Source organism: Sphaerodactylus townsendi, linkage group LG04 (assembly GCF_021028975.2).
Source record: "Sphaerodactylus townsendi isolate TG3544 linkage group LG04, MPM_Stown_v2.3, whole genome shotgun sequence".
Classification (NCBI taxonomy): Eukaryota; Metazoa; Chordata; class Lepidosauria; order Squamata; family Sphaerodactylidae; genus Sphaerodactylus; species Sphaerodactylus townsendi.
Genome location: NC_059428.1, coordinates 39,558,569 through 39,580,648, shown reverse-complemented (window position 1 = coordinate 39,580,648; position 22,080 = coordinate 39,558,569). Strand labels below are relative to the sequence as shown.

The 22,080-nt window shown below is 43.2% G+C and overlaps 1 protein-coding gene across 1 annotated transcript; it reads left to right on the top strand.

Moving 5' to 3' along the window:
* Positions 1 to 708: 708 nt before the first annotated feature.
* Positions 709 to 21,799, top strand: ILDR1 (immunoglobulin like domain containing receptor 1). The gene is made up of 8 exons (XM_048494620.1): positions 709 to 1,052; positions 8,907 to 9,077; positions 10,866 to 11,015; positions 11,722 to 11,841; positions 12,761 to 12,907; positions 15,431 to 15,535; positions 17,555 to 18,378; positions 19,287 to 21,799. Exons 1-8 carry the CDS (start codon positions 974 to 976, stop codon positions 19,326 to 19,328), a joined length of 1,638 nt encoding a protein of 545 aa, XP_048350577.1. The 5' UTR covers positions 709 to 973; the 3' UTR covers positions 19,329 to 21,799.
* Positions 21,800 to 22,080: the final 281 nt, after the last annotated feature.

The window sequence follows — 22,080 nt, the reverse complement described above, 5'->3', positions numbered from 1 at the left end:
TAGCACTTTTCGTTGGGTTGCTGAGCCATGACAGCTGTCGAATAAGCAAGTTTAGTGGCTGCAAGTTTTCTCAGCGTGCAAATGCAATTAAGAGGAAGGGGGGGCAAAGGAGCTGCGGCTGCTGGAGTCCTCCCAAGTGGGAATTAGCAGCCCTCAACCTGTTGCGCAATTGCTAAAGGTGGGGATGGGAACAGTTTCAGAGTAGGGGAGGGGAACTAGAAAGGCAATGGACGGGCGACCTTTGCAAAAGCAATGGGAGGCTGAGCAAAGCTTGCGGCGTCAAACTCTCCCCTGTTTTCATTGCAGTGAAAATGTGTCGCAAGACTGCCAGCAAGGGGGAAGAAAAATGCTCTGCTTTTTGAGCAGAGGCTTCAGTGTGCACAAGCAGGCAGTTGAAGCTTCTCTGTAGACGTGAAGGTGAATAACGCCCCACTGAAAAAAACGGGACATTTTTCTTCATACTTCATTATGCAACATGCTTCCAGCGGGAACTGGTGTCCGAAAATCTGCTTGGGAGTAAAGCGTTAGGGGGGCTTTTTGTTCAGGAGTTTCAGGACTCCGGTTGAACTGCCCAGAAGGCGCTCCGAGTCGACTCCACGATAACTTTCCTTTCCGAACTAAAAACGCCCCCTCAGGTGGGAGGAAAAGCCACAGGCAGCAAGTTAAGCAGGAGAGGCCAGAGGAGGGACTTGCCCGGGAGGAGAAGGAGGCGGCCCAGTGCGCGTTGCACCTGGCGAGCAGTACTTGCAGGTGCCCAGGGGAGGAAATGGCCCAGTGCCTCTGCGACAGGTGCTGGAAAAGGTCCAGGGGGAGCCCCGAAAGGGAGTAGCTGCAAACACCGTCTAGGGGGCTCATTCCCCGAAAAAGACAACTACCTGCTCCAGGAGAGTGGCCGCAGACAGCAGCCCCCACCTGTTCACCTGAGCAGTAGCAACCTTGGGCGGGGTGAGGTTCTCAACCGAGACTGCGGGCGATGAGAGGAGGCGCCATGGCCTGGAACAGGCGGTGGGGACAACAGGTGCTCCTGTTCGGCCTCACCTGGCTTGCCACAGGTGAGTTGTGAGCGGGGTGGCTGCCTCCTAATCCCCTGGCTGTTATTTTTTATTCTCTCACTGGATGCTGGTGGGTGATCCTACCTGATTTTTGTCTCACCTGTTCCTCCTTTGTTGCCGTGGCTTCCTCATCAGGCCGACTTGAGCACGTCTCAGATCCCTCCGGGCTCCCCCCCACCCTTAATCTGTAGGGGGCAATTGTGAAATCTTTTCACGTTTATCAAGGATTTATTTGCTGGGGAGATTTCAGCCTAGAAATCAAATACGTTCCTATTGTGGGGTTTATTTGCAGAAAATTTCCTAGTGAGAAACTTCAGTAGCTTGCTTTTTGGTAAATGATTTAAAATGTAAATTTAATAATTATTCAGCTGTCTTCACATTCTGTCTTGCATTGAGATTGTTCATTCAGACACCCAAATACAGTTTGCCGACATACTGTGTTGAAGAACGTTTACTCCTTAGTAAATTTCTAAAATAATTGTTTCATATTCGACCTTAAATATCTTTTCATCTCTCTTTTTCTTTTCTTTTTTTTTTGGGGGGGGGGGGGAAGTGGATTTGTTTTTCTGAAAATCCAGTCTGATGGGAGCTTGAAAAGCTTCCTGCTTTTGATATTTTGCTTGGACATTATGTTGATTTTGGAAATTTGCCATAGCTGAAATTTCTGTTTACAAACTTTCCTTATTAAATGTTCTCCAGATTATAGCCCTGGTCTAGCTTACAAAAAGTTACCTAAGGTCCCTGCTTCACTCAATTGAAATGTTTAGCAGATGAAGTAACTTTGTACTGTATTCCAGTTTAAGCCTATATGAGGCAAGAGATCACTTCATTGAATACATTATTTAAGCTCCAATATTTACTGTAACATAAAAGTTCAAAAGAGTTATCAGATTAATCTCTGGTAAAAAAAAATAGACAATAATTCTGTAGCCATTTAAAGAGTGTTGCATTTTTTAAGAATACTTGGTTAGAAATCAATCCAATTGGAATAATTTCAGTAGGAATAGTTTCTGAATCAATATAGTCAGTGTTGGACTTCAACAAATTAGTAAACAGGGGGGGGGGGTTGCACATTCCCTCTGTATAGTGCTATTTTTAAAAAGCACTGCTTGAACATTGACAGTCTGCCCAGATTGCTCCAAACAGTGATTGAGCATTAGGAACTGTAAAAAGGCAGCAATGTGACCATTTTAAAAAGTACCTTGTGCCTCATTCTACCTGTTGTCTGTAATAGCTGTTTCCTGTGTTTCTCGTTATACATTAAAGCTTACACCAAAAAGCAGGATGATTTTTCAGGAGTAGAGAACATGCTTTGCATACTAAAGGAAATAGTTAGATCCCTGGCAGAATTCCTGAGATAGGGGGAGCTGCTGCCAGTTGATAAAGAAGGCCAAGCCAGGTGGTCTGATTTAGCATGATGTCATTCAGGTATTAAAGCAAACCATTTAGTGAACAAGATTGGGGATAACCAGGCTTGGCCCTGCTCCGCTGCAAGTAGAGTTCTAGTTAGAATTATCTTTTCACAGCATTGTTTGTTGTCACACTTGATCCATTTATAGTAAACTGTAGTCTGTGTGTAGTGCCATCCAGTCACAGCTGACTTATGGTGACTCCAGCAAGGGGCTTTCAAGGCAAGTGAGAAGCAGAGGTGGTTTTCCATTGCCTTTTTCAGAGTCTACCTTGATGGCCTCTTTTCCAAGCACCAACCCTGTTTAGCTTTTGGAACCTGATGATTATTTAACTAAACCATGTTGCCTTCCCTCCCAGTTACAAATTTAGACTTATGACCTGCTGCTGCAAAAGCAAAACTCCTGAATTAGATTGTTATATGTGAGAGAATGGAAAAGTTGTGCCTAAGGATCACACAAAGCTTTTTTTGCACAGCATGAAACCATAGATTGCTGTTATATCTGAATTGTACCAATAAAGAGGTTCGTAAAGAGAGCCAATGTGGTATAGTGGTTAAGAGTGGCACACTCCAATCTGGAGAACTGGGTTTGATTTTCCACTCTTCTACATGAAGTCTGCCAGGTAATCTTGAGCCAGTCATAGTTCTCTCAGCCCATGTGGAGGCAGGCAATGGCAAACCACCTCTGAACATCTCTTGAAAACCTTTGGAGTTGCCATGAATCAACTGTGACTTGACTTTGTGTGGTATGACTTAAGGGATTGGTTCTTTAGGAACCCATTTGTGAATACCCTTCTGTAGGCAACAGTCCTTGTTCTTAGACGCAGGAAGAAGAGTTCTTTTTATACTCTTCCTGTTTTTCTCTCCTGTAAGGAGACTCAAGAGGACTTACAAACTCCTTTCTCTTCCTCTCCCCACAACAGACACCTTGACTGAGTCTGAACGAAATGTGACTAGCCCAAGGTCACACAGCAGGAATGTGGAAACTAATCTGGTTCACCAAATAAGATTCTGTCACTCATGTGGAGGAGTAGAGAATCAAACCTGGTTCTCCACCTGCTCTTAACCACTATATCATGCTGGCTCTCAAGTGAACTCATTGATGGCTAAGATCTTGGCATTTTAACATTTTTTTCATTTATTTGTTTTCTTCCCAGAGACTCAAGACAGGTGACACAATATAAAGCAATTTAATCAGACAGTATAAGATACCAAATCTTATATGCAATAGGATCAGGATTACAAAAGTTAGAAAACTAATGCAAAATTAAAATGTATCCATCATGAGATACCATAGAGTAGACAATGCAGTAAGAGCAGGATAAAACAAGCAGCAAACCTCAGAATACACTACAGTTCTACTCTTTTTATAAAGCTACCTTATATGACCAGTCTATCAAGGCCAGTGTTGTCTGCTCTTGACAGTGGTTTTCCAGGGTCCCTGGCAGGAACCTTTCACATCACCTGCTACCTGAGCCTTTTTAACTAACTGCATATGCAGAAGGTTGAACCAGGGAAGGGTTGAGGTGTATAGACTGGGGAAATAGGTATATATTAGGAGACAGCATTATGTACATTACTGAAGATAGTATCGCTAAACCAGTAATTTGCAAATGAGATGTGATAGCTAGTAAAATCAGATTTCTAATAAAAGAAACTACAGTCTATTAAATCCCATGCATTTTAATATTATTTATTATTTGATCTAAATATTCAGAATACCAGAATCATATTAATTGCTGTTGTACTCAGTGGTGTAGACTCCTCAATTTCTGAGGGGGGAGACAGGGCTGTACCTGACCGAGGCCCATACTTACTAATTAATATTAAATTATTTTAATATGAAATTTATATTTTCAAAAACCATTTGCCATCAACTATTAATCATATGGTTTTAAAATATTTTTCACTTGTAATAACCTGACTCTCAATTAATGAAAGAGGACTGTAAGGTTAGAGTAAAGATGTCATGAACTCCTTCACTGAGACAATTAAATTATCTCTTTTTCTCACAACTACCCTTTGAGGTGGGTTAGATTAAGACTGTGTGGCTGACCTAAAGTCACATAGAGAGTTTCATGGGCAAGGGCAGATTTGAACTCTGGTCTGCTCAATCTTAGACCAACAATCTAACTACATTTCCTCCAAACTGGATACATAGTATGAATCTCTATATGAATCTTAGAATCTGGAGTAAATACTGGCTTCTTGGATACCCTGGCCTGAAAATATGGGAGCATTTGTTTGACTGAAGTAGTGTCCAGTATAGTAGAATCACCTCACTTTCCCTGTTGGGAACTAGCTTTAAATCCCATCTCTCATCACCCTGTACAAATCACAAGAGACAGAAAAAATAGCTTAAGACAGAAATGTTCCCATCTTCTTTTATTTTCTAAAGCAGGTCCAAGGATACCAAAAGCAACTTAACTTTCAATGATTGGGGCATGGGCCTTTGCTTGGCCCAGCGATGGAAATATCTGTTTATTTAAAGGATGGTTTGGTAGCAGATTAACTTTTGTCATCTTTGGGTAGCCAGTTTTTCTCTCCCAACCTATGAAAATGGAACTACTTTATTTGTCTAAGGCAAGGCCCACCAGCGCGCAGTGGTATTGCAATTATTACCATCCTATCTGACAAGGTAAAGCATAATTCTCTTGTTACATTACTTACAGAGTTTGTGTTGCAGGCTGCAAGCAAAACATTCATCAGTCCAACCACTAAGGCCTTCTGGTTGCTACATGGATTTCTCCAGTTTTGTTAATCTTGCCTTCCCCTCCCAACTCTTTCTAACTCTCTGTTTCTTCACTGACACTATTATCCACTGAAGGCTCTCTCCCTTTATCTTCACAAAAACAAACAAAACCAGTTCTGTTTCTCCTATAAACTTGCTAAGTTGCTACGAAGACAAACAAAACTGACTGAATGTGACAGTTTGAGCACTTTGCGATGCTACCTGGCAGCCCAGGAACGGCATTGCTCCCACTGGGAAATCCTGGTAGGGAGTTGAGTCCCACTGGACAATTGAAATCAATAGCAAGACAGACTAGATTTAAATAATAGTTTTCTATAAAAAGACTCATTCTTACTGGTATATCTTAATATTTACAATCAGATGAAGGTTTCATTTTTAGAATAACTTTTCAGAGTAGTTTTATAGTAATGTAAAAATTACTGATTGGTTATGCTACTAGAAATATAGAGACAGATAATTAAGAAATTATTGCAAGGAGAACTACCTTCAGTTTCATTTCAGCCTCCAACCCTTGCATTTTGTTTGTAACAGTGCTTGCAATTTGCATGCATGCCTGCCTTAAATATAGGTAGAGGAACTTCATTAAAATATTCCCAGACTGGGTGTATTTTATAGCCTACTGCTGTTATAGATTTTCTCATCCAGGAAGAGAATAATATGATAAACCTCAGACTATACACACAAAGATTCCAATCAAAAGGTTTGATCAAAAGGTTTCACTTTTATTTTTACTTGTTCCTTCCTCCTCACCCTTAGCTCCTTGTGCAGACCTAATTCAATCCAAACAATCTTGTATTCATTGGCATGCTTGAAACTTAGCACTTAAGAAATAACGCTGGCTAGTGTTCAGTTGTTATTCTGTGTACAAAGATTTGCTGAAAAACAATGGGATTAAGGTCTTTTTGTGTAGTTATTTTATAACATTCTTACTGTGAAGAAGAATGAACTTGCTATCTCTGTTGACACAAATTCACCTTTTTGAGAACTGCAAAACAACCATCTGTGATAATATCTTCTAGACAGAAAAATTGTCCTAAATAATTTTACAGAAACCTCTGGAAGAGTATGACATTGTGAATGGATTAATGGAAATCATTTACCCCCAAACTGCAAACATTGCATGAATATACAGCCTTATGCTACATAATTAAAAACTAATTCTTATTTCATGATGAATAACCTTTGGACTGTAAAAAATCTTAAACAGAAAGCAATCTTTAGATAGATTTTTTTCCTCAAAAATATTTTATTTTAAAAAATATTTTAATTTTTTTAATGTAAAAATTTAAATTTTAAAAATCTAGTTTTTATCCATCTTGTTTAGAAGTTCTTCACATCATCAATTTCCTGAGCCTTTTAACTGGATATGCTGTTGACTGAACTTGGGGCTTTATGCATGCAAAACAGATGCACTGCCACTGAGCCATCGCCCTTCCCAGGAGCCACTGAGCCATCACCCTTTCCTGTGGTGTAGTGAAGGGAGGCATGGGGGGGGGGGGCTAGAGGCCTGGTCGCCACTTGGGAGCATCACATGGCAGACGCATGTCCAGGGGGCCTCCTCACAGTTGCGCCCTGCCCCCAAACTCCCCGTGAAGTTTGGGACACAGGTGCAGTTGAATCTTGCCAGCAGGGTAGGCCTGTTTGATGCTGGGCTCAGCGCACTGGGGCCAGCTTTAAACTGTAGGTTTCGAGCTTTGAACTCCATGTGGAGTTTGGGTGTGGGGCAAACCCTGCTGGCCAGTGTTCAACTGTGCCCCTGCCCCAAGCTCCATGGGGAGTTCAGGGATGGCACTAGGGTGAGCATTTGGACTTGCCCTGGGAGCCATTTTACACAGCTACGCCCCTGACCCTTCCATAGGGGGAAAGGAATAAGATTGGCAATCTGCTCAACTCTGTTTTACGTTCTGTCATCTCTTTGGTATGTCCATCTAAGAAATAACTAATTAAAACAATTTAATTTTAATCCACAGAGGCAAAATTGCCAAGAGAGAACACAGTTATTTTTTCCGAACTTTATGGTTTTGTTGCATTATAAGTAAAAGAAGTTTTTAAGGGGCAGGTGAGGAGACAACCAATATGCTCACTTTCTTTAAATCTCTGCTCATTCATTCCTTTGTGAATGGTTTAGAATTAAAGGCACTTCCTACCAGGTCCTGTTCATCTGTGGAGTATTCTTTCTGCTCAGTGCAGCACATGTTTATATTATGTTATCTCAAGTGGTGTGGCTATGTTTGGTGGTGGCAATTTTGTTAACACTTTTTGTGTTATCTTGTTTACCCATGATAAGGAGACTTAGGAGCGTGGCTGATATAATGTATACTTAAACCTGTTTAAATTTATCAAGCTACCATTGTTCTGGAGACAGATTTAATGTACCTCATGCCCACAACCTCCACTTTTTACCAAATCACTCTTATTCTCTTGTCTGATTCAATTCCATCTGGTTAGCCATTTTAATATATACCAGCAGAATAAAACAGTTGTCTAGCAACATCTTAAAGATTAACTATTTATTCCAGCACAAATTTACACAAGTCTGAACTTCACCTGGTGCGCAGGAGTATAAATAAGTCAGGCAGATTTTTTTATACACAACAGAGTTATAAAAGTTATAAAAAGTGTGGGAGTTATAAAAAGAAGCCGGTTCATATGAGATCCAGGCCAAAAGAGCTATCATTTTGCTTTTGGAATGGCTGTTAGGCAGGCAAAATATAAAATCTTAGCACAGGATAAAAGGAACAAACAAATACAGGAGGAAGTTGTATTTCCCTGTAAGGTCCTGCTTCATTTCATCTTATCTTATGTTCATCCTGAGCTTGTTTTTTTTATTGGTGTGCCACCCTGGATTGAATGTATGAATCTGGGCAGTTGCCTGGGAGTAAATCAAATTATGCAGGCCTATCTGGGCTACATATTAATAGTCTTAGTTCTAGCAGGTATGCTTTCCAAACGCAGAATGGCTACAAACCTAGCAACCTGCAGAAGCTGCTTGCCCAGTTTTCTGAAATTATTACACTTTCTTATTTCAGTATTCAAGTATTTGTTTATTTACCGTCACAGACCAATACCATTTCCTTATCTCAGTGTGAGAGAATATAAGGCTATGACTTTTTCAAATCTTTAGAACATCCTGGATAAGGCCTGCTCTGTGCATTCTCTCCCTTCCTCTGGCTCAGTTCTGCTGTATCCTTTAATCTCCTCATATCTACCAAATGCAGCTTTGTTTCTGACTTCAGCATCACCTCTGCCTTCCAAAGCCTTGTCAGTCCAGAGAGATAAGAAAGCTGTCAGGTGTTAGACAAACTGATTGTCCAACAGCTTTATGACAGATTTGAGTTTAGTAGCATCTTAGAAACCAGCAAGGGTCTCCAGTGCAACTGCTGTAGTGCATACCAACATGGTTACCCTCTGAAACTATCAACAACAGAGGGTTTTCTTCCTCCACCATCACCTCCACTAACCTATAGCAGGTGACTACTAGACAGCCTACCAAGTTCAATTAGTATTCATAACCCGAGCGATGTGCCAGCTCTTTAGAAAACTGCATTTAATTAGGTCTTCTTTTACTACTGTAAAGTCTGTTCATCCTCCTTGCTGGGTTTGGAGACTGTTGGTAAATATTTTCATGCCACTTTAAAACGGTTTATTTAAAAACGGTCTATTTAAAACGGTTTTCTTGTGTTCTTCGTTGCAGGCTGTTTCTCCCTTTTGGTGACTGTGCCAGACGTTGAGCGCTACACTACTTTATTTGCTTCTGTGACTCTCAGGTGTGATTTCAGCACCTCTGCGCAGCTGCAGGATGTGGTAGTTACTTGGCTTTATAAGTCCTTCTGCAAGGATCCCATCTTTGATTATTATTCTGTTGGTGAGTTTTACAAATGCTGCTGTTAAGGAGCATCTTGAACATAGAGTCACAGGAGGAAGAGCGCTCCGCAGGCATGGGAGCTCTTTACTTTTTTGCCAAATCGACAATATTTTCCTCTCAAGCCATGTTCTTTGTGCCACTGTCCTCTGCCCCTGTGGGTGTAGACATTTGAAGGAAAAGCATGGCCCTTGGCAACCTTGTCTTAGCTGGCCAGTTTGTGAATCCCCCTCATTTTACTTTCTTCACAATCTAATGCTAGTATTCCCAGGTTGGAGACAATTGGCCAGAGGAAAATATGGTTATGTAGGGCAAATTGCAAGCAGCATAGTATGAGATCTTAATTCCAGATATGTAATTGTGTTAGTCTGTATCAGCAAAATAAGACAAAAGTTCAGGACCCCTTGAAGACTGCAATCCCAGGAAGAGTTACACCTGTTTGAGTCCATTAAAGTCAAAGGACTAAGAATATAATTCTGTTTAGAATTGCACTGAAACAAAATTATTCCAAAATTTATTTCATGATACAGAGCTCACTTTGTTAGATGCAGAGATGTTTAAATCCATCAAACATGATTTGGGGAGTGGGGGGGGGACTTTAAAAAGGTCAAGTCCACACAGCAAATGTATCACAGGTTGCAGGCAGTATAAAGGAATCTGTTTTCCTTTTTCCCGTTCCCATGCGTGCCGTGCAGGCAGCAAGTAGAGCCCACAGAAACAATCCAAGTTGCTTTTGCGCCTTCACACGGAGACGCTTCTCTTTTTTAAATTTCCTGCAACACACACGTAGCTACACAGGCGGGCAGAAATGAACCCCCACAGCCATTCCAACTGTCCCACAATACAATTGGCTGCACCTGTGTAGCTGTGCATATGTATCCTGCAACAGAAAAAGGGGCCTTCTGCAATGGCAGGTGGATTCATCTTGACTATTAATCATGCAGTGGAAAGGAGGGAAATAAAGGGCCTCCTGCATGGTTGTTCACACGGGAGCTGCTGGAACCTGAGATTGTTCAAAAGGATCACTGATTTAGTGATTTTCGAAGATCCTAGATTGAAGGAAATAAAATGGAGCAGGCTTGTTTGGGATGTGAGACCTGCGCGAAGTCTCCTCCACAAAAACAGGTTATACAGCGTCCTACACCCATTATATTTGCCCTGTGCGGCATCAATTTAAGAGAGGCTGACTTAAAAAAGATCCAATCTAAGGTATCATCCATTCACTCATAATAAATGAGGGAAACTTCCAGCTGTAGTTAGATAGACAGACTGTAAAATGTAGTGGAAAATGAAAAGAGATAAGCAGATACCATAGGGATAATTAACACCTCACCTGTAGCTCTATAACGTCATCTTATATTTATTTATCTCTTTCAGCCCTACATTAGGTTCTAAATTTTGCCTATCTAAAAATATCCTTTCTGTTGTGTATATAAAAAGACCTGATGCATTTATACCCTTATGCGTCTGATGAAGTGAGTTTGAAATACAGAATGTTAATATTTAAGGTACTCCTGGACTCCTGTTCCAATGTCAGTCCTTGCCTTCTTGAAGGAAAATGCAGAGGCTTATAGACTGACAGAACTTGGAAGCTATTTATTTTTTTCAGGATTTCCAGTCCACTCATACGTCCCTATTTTTTCCCAGCTGTCATTGTTAATGTTTTGTTCATAACATGTGTGATCTTCTTCAGCTCTTTGAAAAAAGAACTGATTCTATGTGAATATTTTGCATACTCTACTTGGAAGGACTATAAATCAATTAGTGTTCACTTCTCACTTGTTTTTGTAGCTTATCAGGCTGGCCTAGCTATTGGCCAGGATCCTTCCAATGACTGTAATGACAACCAACGGGAAGTGCGCGTTGTAGCTAAGAGACGAGGACAAAATGAACCTGTGCTGGGTGTTGATTACAGACAGCGGAAGATCACAATCCAAAACCGTGAGTCACCAACAAGATATTAAAGGAAAGAGGGTACACAGCTTTAATTACTGCCCAACATCTTGTGTGGAAAACTTGGACATCCTAATTTACATCTTCACTGCTTTCAGGGCTAACATTACTGTCCAGGGTTCATGCCATCCTGGCAGGAATATATCTGTGTTGAGGCAACTAGTAAAAGGGTGTATGCCATTATCACTGCCTGCTATGACTATAGAGAATTTCCATATCCAGAAGTAGTAAACACCTGAATACCAGTGCTGGGAAATAACATCAGGGGAAGGCCCTAGCCCAGGGGTAGGGAACCTGCGGCTCTCCAGATGTTCAGGAACTACAATTCCCATCAGCCCCTATCAGCATGGCCAATTGGCCATGCTGGCAGGGGCTGATGGGAATTGTAGTTCCTGAACATCTGGAGAGCCGCAGGTTCCCTACCCCTGCCCTAGCCTCTATTCCCTGTTTGTTGGCCCGACATGTATATTCCTGAGTGGAAGTTTCTGTTACTTTCAGAACTAAGGGAGAGAAAATAGTTTCATATTGTGTAGACCTGTATCTTGTGGAAGTCAAGGAAGATTATAATTCCAGCACTCACCAAGTGTTTCCAGACAACTCTTTTAGCAATTTTACACTTTCTGCAGTGGTCTAAGAAGAACTCTAATATCAGCCAGTCATCTGCTTTCATTATACCTATATTCCTTCTCCATAGGTGCAGATCTTCTGATCAATGAGGTGATGTGGTGGGACCACGGAGTATATTATTGTACCATTGAGGCTCCAGGAGATACAACTGGCGACCCTGATAAAGAAGTGAAGCTCATTGTTTTGCGTATGTGGTACCATTTTGCTTTCTTTCCTGTCAGGATCATTTTCTCTTTTTCTTTTTTTCTAGAAATTAAAGAATGGATCTTACAAGCGGTCATCTTCTGACAAACACATTTGCTCAGAAGACTGTTCCACTTAATTCAGTAGGGTTCGCTTTCTGATAAATAAGGTGAAGATTTGCAGCCATAGGACCAATCTAGATGTGTCTTGTGTCTGCCGCAAGGCTATTGCTGCCATTTTAAAATGATTTAAAAATGACTCTAGAGTTCCATCTTGATTGGACCACAGCAAGCTGAGGTGCTCTTGTTCCCCCTCTTTGCTTTTGCAGTTGCTGAAACAGTGAGCACACACACTCCACACAGATGTTTCAGCACTTGAAAAGGTGCAGGGGAGGGAAACAGGACGATCACCTAAGGCTGGAATAACAGCTGTGGTACTGGCAGAGATAAGATGACACTGTCTAAGACAGGATTTTTCAAAACAAGCCACTATTCACTGATTGCCTGTTTGCCAAATCCTGGTTTCCTTAACCATGGAGGTTTTTTAAAAAATGGTTTTCCCATTAAGTTTGAGCTTACTCTCGAGGCAACTGCCTTTCGACTGCAGAGATGAACATCAGAAGGGCGTGTCACCCACAAGAACATCAAGTGTATCTTCCCTGACAAGGGAAAATCAGCCTGGCTCAAAATGGATGCAAATTCCTGTTAACAAATCACATGTTTTGTTCCAGAACAAACTGCCTCCTTCCCCTTCTCCTCTCCCTTGGGTATCTTTTTTATGGTAAACCTGAAGAGAGGACTTGGGTCCACATTTAATTTGGAGGAAGAAGCATCTTGGGTATGAGGTGGGGAGGAAGCTAGTCTCCAGATATGTAGCCAGAAGTAGAGCAGCCTTTCTTATTGTCCCTCTCCTCTTGCAATCAGACTGGCTGACTGTGATGCTGATTGTCCTGGGCGGCCTCCTCCTCCTCATACTGATCGCAGTGTGCTGGTGCCAGTGCTGTCCTCAGCACTGCTGTTGCTACATCCGCTGTCCCTGCTGTCCAGACTGCTGTTGTTGCAATGCAGAAGGTAAAGTACAAGCAAGTTTTCTACTCCATGCATTGATTCCCCCTCCCCTTCCAAATAAGGGTACTCTCCCTATGTTCCTTTTGTACACACTTCAATGACCCACAAGCTATCTTGACGTTTCTCTGCTTCAGCTGAGCACAGGCATTTTGAATGCACACACATCCAGTTAATCAACTACCTACACACAGAGATCTGGGATATATGAGGACGACATGTAATAGTGTTTTTTCTTGCTGTTCTCTGTTTCCTTTCCTTTCTGTTAAGTACCATTCCTCTGTCAGTATGTAGAAAAGTTCTGGCTTCCTCACGATACGTTGTGTACGCTGCAGATATGTTAAAGCAGAAACTCGTCAGACTCTATTGAATGCTAAGGATAGCATGTTGAGAAACTCTGGATATACATCTGAAATAGAGAAGATAGCATCTCCAGCCCTGCTGTTAGGATACAGAATACAGAGACACACATTGATTGGGAATAGAATATATTTTACAAGCTCCTTGGGAAAGGATCTGCTATATTTCCACATAGATATCTAACTGCAGGGCATGTGCCGGGGAGCCCAAGAGATGTTTATACATTGATCAGAATCTTTTCTGTAATGATGGTTCCTTAAAGAACAGGGAACCACTTGTTTTCCTGAGTAGAAAAGATGCTACCTTTCTGGAGATTCCAGGGAGAATTTCACAAGAGGTTTCCCAACATGGACTTCTACATGATATGTGCAGCTCTAAATTGGATTTGTGCAGGTCTGAATAATTAATCAGAGTTTTTAAAAATACGGGTCTCTTCATGTGACAAGCGTGGCAACTTGTATTATATATGGTTTCATATGTTGTGAACTTTTTCTTGGGTTTGAGATTCTTGCCAGCCTCCTGTTTAAAAAGTGACTTTCATTGTGTGGTTGTGAGGTAGGAGTTGCCTCTGTGTTCAGAGGCATTTTTCTGCCTGAAGTCCCAAGTAATCTTAATGCAGCTAATGATTTGGATGTAGGGGTGACTATGATCATTCACTGCATCCCCACTACCAGAGGCGTATGGGAGGAAATGGTGTCCAGATACAAGTGCTCTCCGGGTGCCCCCCTCTTGTGCCTGGGGGCGGGGCTCGGGGGTGGAGAACCCATTACTGAGGGCCCCCTCGCCTGGCTTCTGCCCTCCCCAGTGCCTGGGAAGAGCAGAAGCTACTGCCAGCCTCTGGATACAAGCTTTTAAAAGCACGGTGGCTGGGGTCGGGGCTTGGAGGGGCAGTGCTGGGTTGCGGGGGGGGGGGGCCCTGCAGCCTGGTTTCTTCCCTACCCAGAGCCTGGGGAGAGCAGAAGCCATTGCCAGCCTCCAGAGACATGCTTTTAAAAAATGGAGGCAGAGTATGTGAGTGGAGCCACACCCTGAGCCCCTCCCTACTGGGGGTGGAGCTTGGGAGCAGGGCCCTGCCCCCGCCCTCCATGCTTTTAAAAGCATGTCTCCAGAGGCTGGCAGTGACTCCTGTCTCCCAGGGTCTGGGGAAGGCAGAGGCTGGGCTGCAGGTGGACGGGGGGGAGGGGGAGAGAGTAGGTCCCTGGAGGCCACCTCCTGCTCTCCCCAGAGTCTGAGAAGGTCAGAAGCAGGCCAGGAGTTAGGGGCAGGGGCAGGGCACCTCCACTGCCTTGTCATCTTCGGGCTCCCTTGGCCCTGCCCATGTCATCACTCCCATGACGTGGGCAGGGCCAAGGGAGCCCAAAGACAACGTCATGTTCAGGCTTCATCGGCCCCACCCACATTGAAGATGATGTGGGCAGGGCCGAGGGACCCCAAAGACATCTTGTCATGTTGGGGGCCAATTTTCCACCCCCCTCGTGACCAGATTAGTTGCGCCCAGGGACAGGGCTTACCCCTTATCCCCTGGCAGATACGCCACTGTCCACTACAACCTCCAAAATGCGCATTTTACATTTTTCTTAGGAAACCCTTAGAATTTGAGTCTCTAATTTCAGAATTCAGTAGCTGCTGCCTACCTGCCTCATTTCCCACAGGGTATTTATATATCATCCACTCCTATTTATTATTATTTCCAGAGAGCAGAAATGTTGAGAGGACTTGGAATAAGTACAACTGCAAAATTAGCTTTTAATATTGCATTACAAGCATGAAGCTGTGTCTGTGAATGTAAAGACTTGCCTGAGACCCATGGCTATAATGGCCAATATCCGCTAATTTGTCTGCTAGGATATTGTGGCTAGGGATGATGATCATGAAGCTGAAAGTAAGGATTCCTGCCCAGGATGTCAGGCAGAGGCTGTCAGGCAGATGGCACCTACAGCCTGGTCCTTTTTAACTGGAGATGCCAAGAGTTGAACCTGGGATCCTGTGCATACAAAGCAGAGGTGCATCCCAAGCAGAGGTCACAGTCATTTCCCAAATCATGGCTAGGGGCATTTACACATCACTATCTGCTCTTAGTAACTTGCAGTAATGACTTCACAAAATCCCAAACAGGGAGCACTTGAATGCCCAGCAAATGTGAAATCTATTGCTGTTTACTTCCTCTAGTTCTGGAACGACACCACTTGATGAAGCAGGCTCGGCAGTTTTTACCATTGATGAAGCATCACTCTCAGTCATCTTCATACCAACTCAATCCACTCTTGCAGAGAGGTAGGGCCATTGTTTCAAATGCAAGTCAACCTTTTGATGTAGTATGTTGGCCCTTCTGTCAGTGCCAGAAGTTTGTGATTTGGCTCTATAATGCTGCAGGAAAGATTCTAAATCCCAGGAGGTGATGTTTATATCCTGCACAGTGGTATTGGAGAATGCAAGTAATTTGATAACTGGTGCAGACGTCAGTGTTTGTCTGAATCTTGCCATCCCTTCAGAAAAAAACAATGTTCCATCCCTTATGACTGTTCAGGTAAGCTTGAAAATCCATTGCCAAAGACTTGTGAAACTAAAGAAGCCAGAGTGGGACTCCTAAGAATCCAGAGAACTGGCGTTTTAGCATTCTGCATTGCTTCTGATCTGAGAGTCAGCGTGGTACAGTGGTTTAAAGAACCAGGTTTCATTCTCCACTCCTCCACATGAATGGTATACCCTTATCTGGTGAACTGGATTTGTTTCCCAGCTCTTCCACATGAAGCCTGCTGGATGACCTTGGGCCAGTCATAGTTCCTAGAACTCTCTCAGCTCCACCTACCTCACCACGTGTATGTTGTAGGGAGAGGGAGGAAAAGGGCCTTGAGTTTATAAGCTGCCTTGAGTCTCCTTACAGGAGAGAAAGGTGGAGTATAAATCCAAAACTCTTCTTCTTCATCTATCTGCTATATAACCAGCAGAAGCAGTCTGTAGTACATGATGCAAGCAAAATGTTTGCATAACTTTTACCAGTAGTAAAAATTTGATCTTCTTGTGACTGGAGTTTTCATCAGATGTGCTTTGTGCTGTGTGTGCTAGGCCTGATTGTAAATTGGCCCTGAAACATCACTAATATGTAAAGCAAGGAGGTTGTTGGGTCTCATGGCTGCAATATGTGTAAGTAACTGAAGGCAAATGGTGGTATTCTGCCTCTATATATGTGTGTGTGAGAGAGTGCAAAAGAACTGCATTCATTGCATCCCTCTCCCACTTACTGGGCTCCAAGGGCTCTTTGATCATGGAGCTAGAATTGTTAAATGTGTTTAATCACTGTCTTGGGGTGGAAAGAATCATGTTAAACATTCCCAAATTAAAATTCAACTGTTGCCTTCTGGTCTTGCCCATACTTAACTTGTCTGCATCTCCAGAAGCCCAGCATTAAAAAAAAATTATTTGAATTAATTATTCGTAATTGATTTTCCGTCCGGATATAATTGTACTTAAATTCCAGTTTGACAAGTATTTATTTAAAGCTGGTTTAAATAACTTCTTATGCTAGGAGTTCTCTAGGAATTTCCACAACCTGAACAAAAATGAAAGGAGAGCCTTGGGGCAGACTTTTGGATCTTGTAGAGACAGAGCGGTGTGTTGAAGGGCCTGGATCAGGGAATCAAGCTTCCCACTCTCAATGCAGTTCATCTGGAAACAGTCCCCTCCGTCAGGAGTTTGGGAGTGACATTGGATGTCTCACTGTCCTTGGAGACCAAGGTCATACAGACCGAAAGGTCTGCAATTTTCTATCTTCAGCAGGCCTGGCAGCTGACCCCCTCCCTGGCTCAGACCAATCTGGCATCTTCAGAGGTGTATCACAGAGGGAAGTCTGTTACATGCTGTGTCTAGTTGAGAAGGGAATGTTTTAGTGCAGGGGTAGGGAACCTGCGGCTCTCCAGATGTTCAGGAACTACAATTCCCATCAGCCCCTGTCAGCATGGAATTGTAGTTCCTGAACATCTGGAGAGCCGCAGGTTCCCTACCCCTGTTTTAGTGGGATATAAATTGTCATGTCCCCGGGTGGGGAACCAATCAGTAAGTGTTTGGGTGGAACTTGCTATGCAAAGGTGTGGTTGATAGTATAGTATTGCAGGTGGGGTTTCCCTGGACTATTTTGTTTGTCAGAACTGTTTTTATATTTTGTAACGTATCTCAAGTCTCATTGAAGAAAGGCAATCAATAAATGAAGTAATTTTTTTTATTGCTTTGTTGGAAATCTTGTACCTTTTCACACATTTCTGTTATCTGATGATGTTTCTTTTCGGTGTTCTTTAGATGTGTCTCTGCAGAGTAGTCAGCTGATGATGCCTCCACTTGGCCAGATGCCTGTGAACAACAAGGTCTTGGATCTGCTTGAGTCAGAGATCAAGAACCTCAATTTGTCCCAGCCCCTGCTCCCTTCTAAACGTGTTGGGAGCAGTCAGAACCCCAGTATACTATCTTCTCTGGGCCCAGAGATTGTGGAACGCAGGGTCATCCACTTACCCCCCATCATTGAACGTATCCCATCTTCACAGAGAACTAGCATTTCATCACATCGACAACAGTCTATACAGAATCCTAGACCTCGAAGCAACCCAAGGGAAGAAGGGAGGAGATGGAGGCGTCTTTCCTTGGATGAAGTATCTCAATCCAGCTATGATCCCGAACCTTGGGACAGACAGCAAGACCATAGAGTCGAAAGGTGGAGAAATGGGAGCCGTTGTGATAGGTTCCAGAGTTCCAGATCAGATGCATCACCTGTGTTGCATGGTGGGAGCAATCTTGATGCCTACCCTACAAACTCCAGAATGGAATACTCTGGCCGGCAATACTCTGACCAAAGATATCAGCATTCAGGGAGGCGGGCTTATCAACACCTCAGTAGAAGGGAGAATGAGTCTATTCACAGGGGCAACCGGCATCGCAGCTATTCTTCACCATCCCATTGGAATTCCTGGAGCTCAGCTGAAGACGATGAGTGCTTTCAGAAGAATAGCAGACTACATCGTCCGCACCGTTCTCAAGACTGGCCAGAAGATAAACCCCCTAGTTATCGTTCAGTAGAAATCACTCCAAGCAATAGCGGCAAATCCAAATACCGCACAGAACAACAATCGGTAAATAAGCCTTGTGATAAATAGAGTAGCTTTTGTGAGCGCATGAATTGGTGGGTTGTTACATCTGTTGAAGTCTGCAGCCTGATTGAATGTGGAAAAGGAAGCTTGTGACTTCTATGCCAGTAAAGGTGTGGGTGCGGGTGTGTGTCATTTACCTGCCCAGTTAACTTGAGAAGTCTATCTGCAGGACACTTTTTCATCCAGAGGACTTGAAAACAAGAATAGCAACCGGGCATGCAAGCAGAAGAGAATGGACAAGTAGAATTTAAATTAAAGCAGATTGACCCCACTACCGTTGTATAAGGCTCCCTGAGCTACTGCTTTTAGGAGAGTACAGGATGACTGTACTTTCTTTAAGACCCCCTCCCCCAGTTTGTGGACTTGGAGCAAAAAAGGCTGTTTGGTGCTTGTTAAGAGATAGGTGTCTGTCTGCAAAGGGAACTGACAGACCTTGCAGTACTGTGAGCGATCTGTCTTTTTGATTAACTGTCTTCAGTCAGAGATGGGTTTATAAACTGGAAACAGATTGCCCAAGGAGTGAGAAGTTAGTAAATAGCACCCCTCACACAAATATTGGTTACAGTGTCAGGCTAGGATCTAGGCGTTCTGGATTCAAATCCCCACTCTGCCATGTAAGTTTGCTGGGTGGTCATGGGAGAATCCCATGCACTCAGCCTACCCCACCTCACAGTGTTGATATGAGGATAAAATGGAGGGCAGTTTTATGATGTATTCCACTCTGGATCCCCATTGGGGAGAAAGAGTATAAATAACCTCAGACCAGGCTATGGTTGGGTTAACCCAGTGCCAGTTTTAGTTAAGTAACAGTATTAATTACATTCAGGGCAGGGTCTATGAATGCGCTCTCTGCCTTGTCTTCTTAATAGCACTTTCCTTTTCTTCTCTAGGAAAAAGGCAGTTCTCGCAGTGGTAGGAGTGTTATCATTTAGTCTGTTTACTTCACCGCTGCACCAAGGGGTAGCTTCATTTCTCTGAACAGAAGACGTGAACCTGAGGCTGTGAACCATCGAGTAGAAAACATCCAGGGATATGGGCCCCCTCATTGCCTTCAGCCTGCCTCTTTTGGGATGCTTTCATTTCGTCAAAGTTCTGGAAATCCTGATTCCTTCATGAAGGCCTTCTTTTGCCTTGAAATGGATCTCCCTTCTAAGAATCTGTTTTGTCTTCCCTCCTAAGGATAAGGAGAGGGTCAGCTTTTTCAAGATAGACCGATTGAGCAAAACTCTTCTCCTAAGAACTGTCATATCACAGGGACAGGATCAAGTGACGTGACATGTAAATGTTGGTCAGTGGACCAAGCTGATATAACTTTGGCTAGATCAGGCTAAGCACTTCCAACTCTACAGGCATGTATTGTTGGATGTCAATTTACATTGTCATGCCTCAAAGTAAATGTGGGATTAAATTTAGCTATCTTGTGCCTGTTCTCAGTTGGTGGGGGGAATAATGTAATTGCTGAGCCTTTTTTTCCCATTAATTTTTCTTTTGAGCCATGTAGAATCTTAAATCAAGGCCAATAACAGATAGTTGGGGTGGATCCTATCCCTGTCTTTCCATTCTGGTTTGAAGCTGTCCTCCAACCTAGAGAGACTCACTCAAATTTAAATGGCTGTTCGCGCAATGGAATCTGTACTTTTTCTGCATCTGTACAAGGAGTTCACAGAGAACTGGAGACATGCTTGCTATATACATATACCACACCCCCAGGACTTTTGGCTTGGCTCCCAGCTCAGCAAACTGCTATAACAGTAAGAGAACAGACAAGTCTGCCACTGTTTATTTTTTTGGCAGAGCTGTTTTCCATCAGTGACCTAAGATATCACTGCTAACTGTAGGTGGGGAATTGTCTTCACTGAATGTAGTCTCTCTCAGAGCAATCCGAATGCTTTTCTGAATGCAATCTCTGCTTTCATTCCATCAATTAACCCTGAAGTGTCCAGGAGTATAGCTAGTTTAGTTTACTAGAAATTAAACGGATCTGGATTCAGTTATTTCAGTTAGTAAGAACTGGAAATGCTTGGAACAACTTTGGAAAATTACTGTCATTACTGCAAAAGAGAAGGATATTTTCCAAAGGAAGGCATGATTTTAACATGTCCCATCTTTGATGGGAGGGCCCGTGCGTGCCTGCATTTCCAGCAGTAATAAACCGACCTTAGGGTGGAATTTCCCAACTTATGGAAGCCCAGTGTCTGCTGTTGCTGCCTTCTTATCTCAGTTAAGGGGGCTAACCTTTATGCTAAGCACTGTAGTGTCATCGTCCCCCCCCCCCCCCCACACACACACACAGATTTGTTTAGATCTGTAACTTGTGGACTAACATGATTTCCTTGGAAGTCATTTCAGGAGTAAGAGCAAAAGGGGAAAGAGGTACTACTGGTTATTTATAGTTGAGAAACTGTTTTGCTGTGTCAGGTAATGTGATAACACATTTATTCAAAACAGAGATTTTGTGGCCTTGCCTAAGCAGAAGGCACTTCTCAAACAAGGCAATAGTGTTGGTAATTTTGTGAATTTCTTACTCAAACTGTAAACCTTGTGTTTCATCTTCCATCTCTCAGACTTTATTTTTAGGTTAACTTGTGGAATGTTCTGTAGAAGACAAACGGCCCCATCCAAAGGAGGGGTGGGTCCTCAGTTGGGAGTAACAAAGGGCTGTGCTGGTGGATTTGCCCTGCCTGGGGTGTTTGCCCCCGTGGAGGGGTGAAACTGCCTGCATGTGGCCGCCATGCCCCCCAGCAGTGGGACATGGTGCTGAATGCCACACCAGTATCCCTGCGCCCCTGCCGCCATCAGCATAGCGGGGTGGCTGGGGAAAGAACCAACATTAGTTGACTTCCTCGCTGCCATTGTTCCCATTGTGCCAGTGGATTTACACCACCAAAGAGGTGGCATAAGTTCATTAAGCCCAATGGGTTTTTTTCTGGCAGCGATGAGGCTTGTTTGCATTTTTAGCCTCCCCATGTTGATGGAAAACCCCTTGGGAACGGTGGACTGGTGTGGCCACAGTGCCACATCTGGGTGCCCCACCATTTGGATGAGGCAGAAAAGGAAGTGAAAGAGGTCCACTTGATAAGCTGACATCATGTGATCTTACGAGAGAATGAGCAGGAGCTTTACACTGGAGGGTGAAGTTTTACTTTTCAACCACCAGGAACCCCAGCGTGACATTCCTAAACAGCATTGTCTAATGTTTTTTCTATCTATCAGGAAATCAGATCTTTTTAGGAATCAGAACTGAAATTCTTGGGCATCCTGTAAATGGGATATTATATGTTGAATTCTGCACTGGAAACCAGTTTCTGTTATGTACTTCTGTTATGCCAGTGTGGTGAAGTGGTTAAGAGCAGGTGCACTCTAATCTGAAGAACTGGGTTTGATTCCCCGCTCTGCCACTTGAACTGTGGAGGCTTATCTGGTGGACCAGATTAGCTTGTGCACTCCAACACATGCCGGCTGGGTGACCCTGGGCTAGTCACAGTTCTTCGGAGCTCTCTCAGCCCCACCTGCCTCACAGGGTGTTTGTCGTGAGGGGGGAAGGGAAAGGAGATTGTAAGCCCCTTTGAGTCTCCTTACAGGAGAGAAAGGGGGATATAAATCAAAACTCTTCTCTTACAGCATCGCAAATGTCTTCTTTCTATAACCAGATGTGATTAATTTGCCATTTCAGATGTATCCCTT

Coding starts and splice junctions, on each gene's coding strand:
- ILDR1 (XM_048494620.1), top strand. CDS start 974: ATGAGAGGAGGCGCCATGGCCTGGAACAGGCGGTGGGGACAACAGGTG. Junction 9,078..10,865: donor CTTTGATTATTATTCTGTTG/GTGAGTTTTACA, acceptor TTGTTTTTGTAG/CTTATCAGGCTGGCCTAGCT. Junction 11,016..11,721: donor GAAGATCACAATCCAAAACC/GTGAGTCACCAA, acceptor CCTTCTCCATAG/GTGCAGATCTTCTGATCAAT.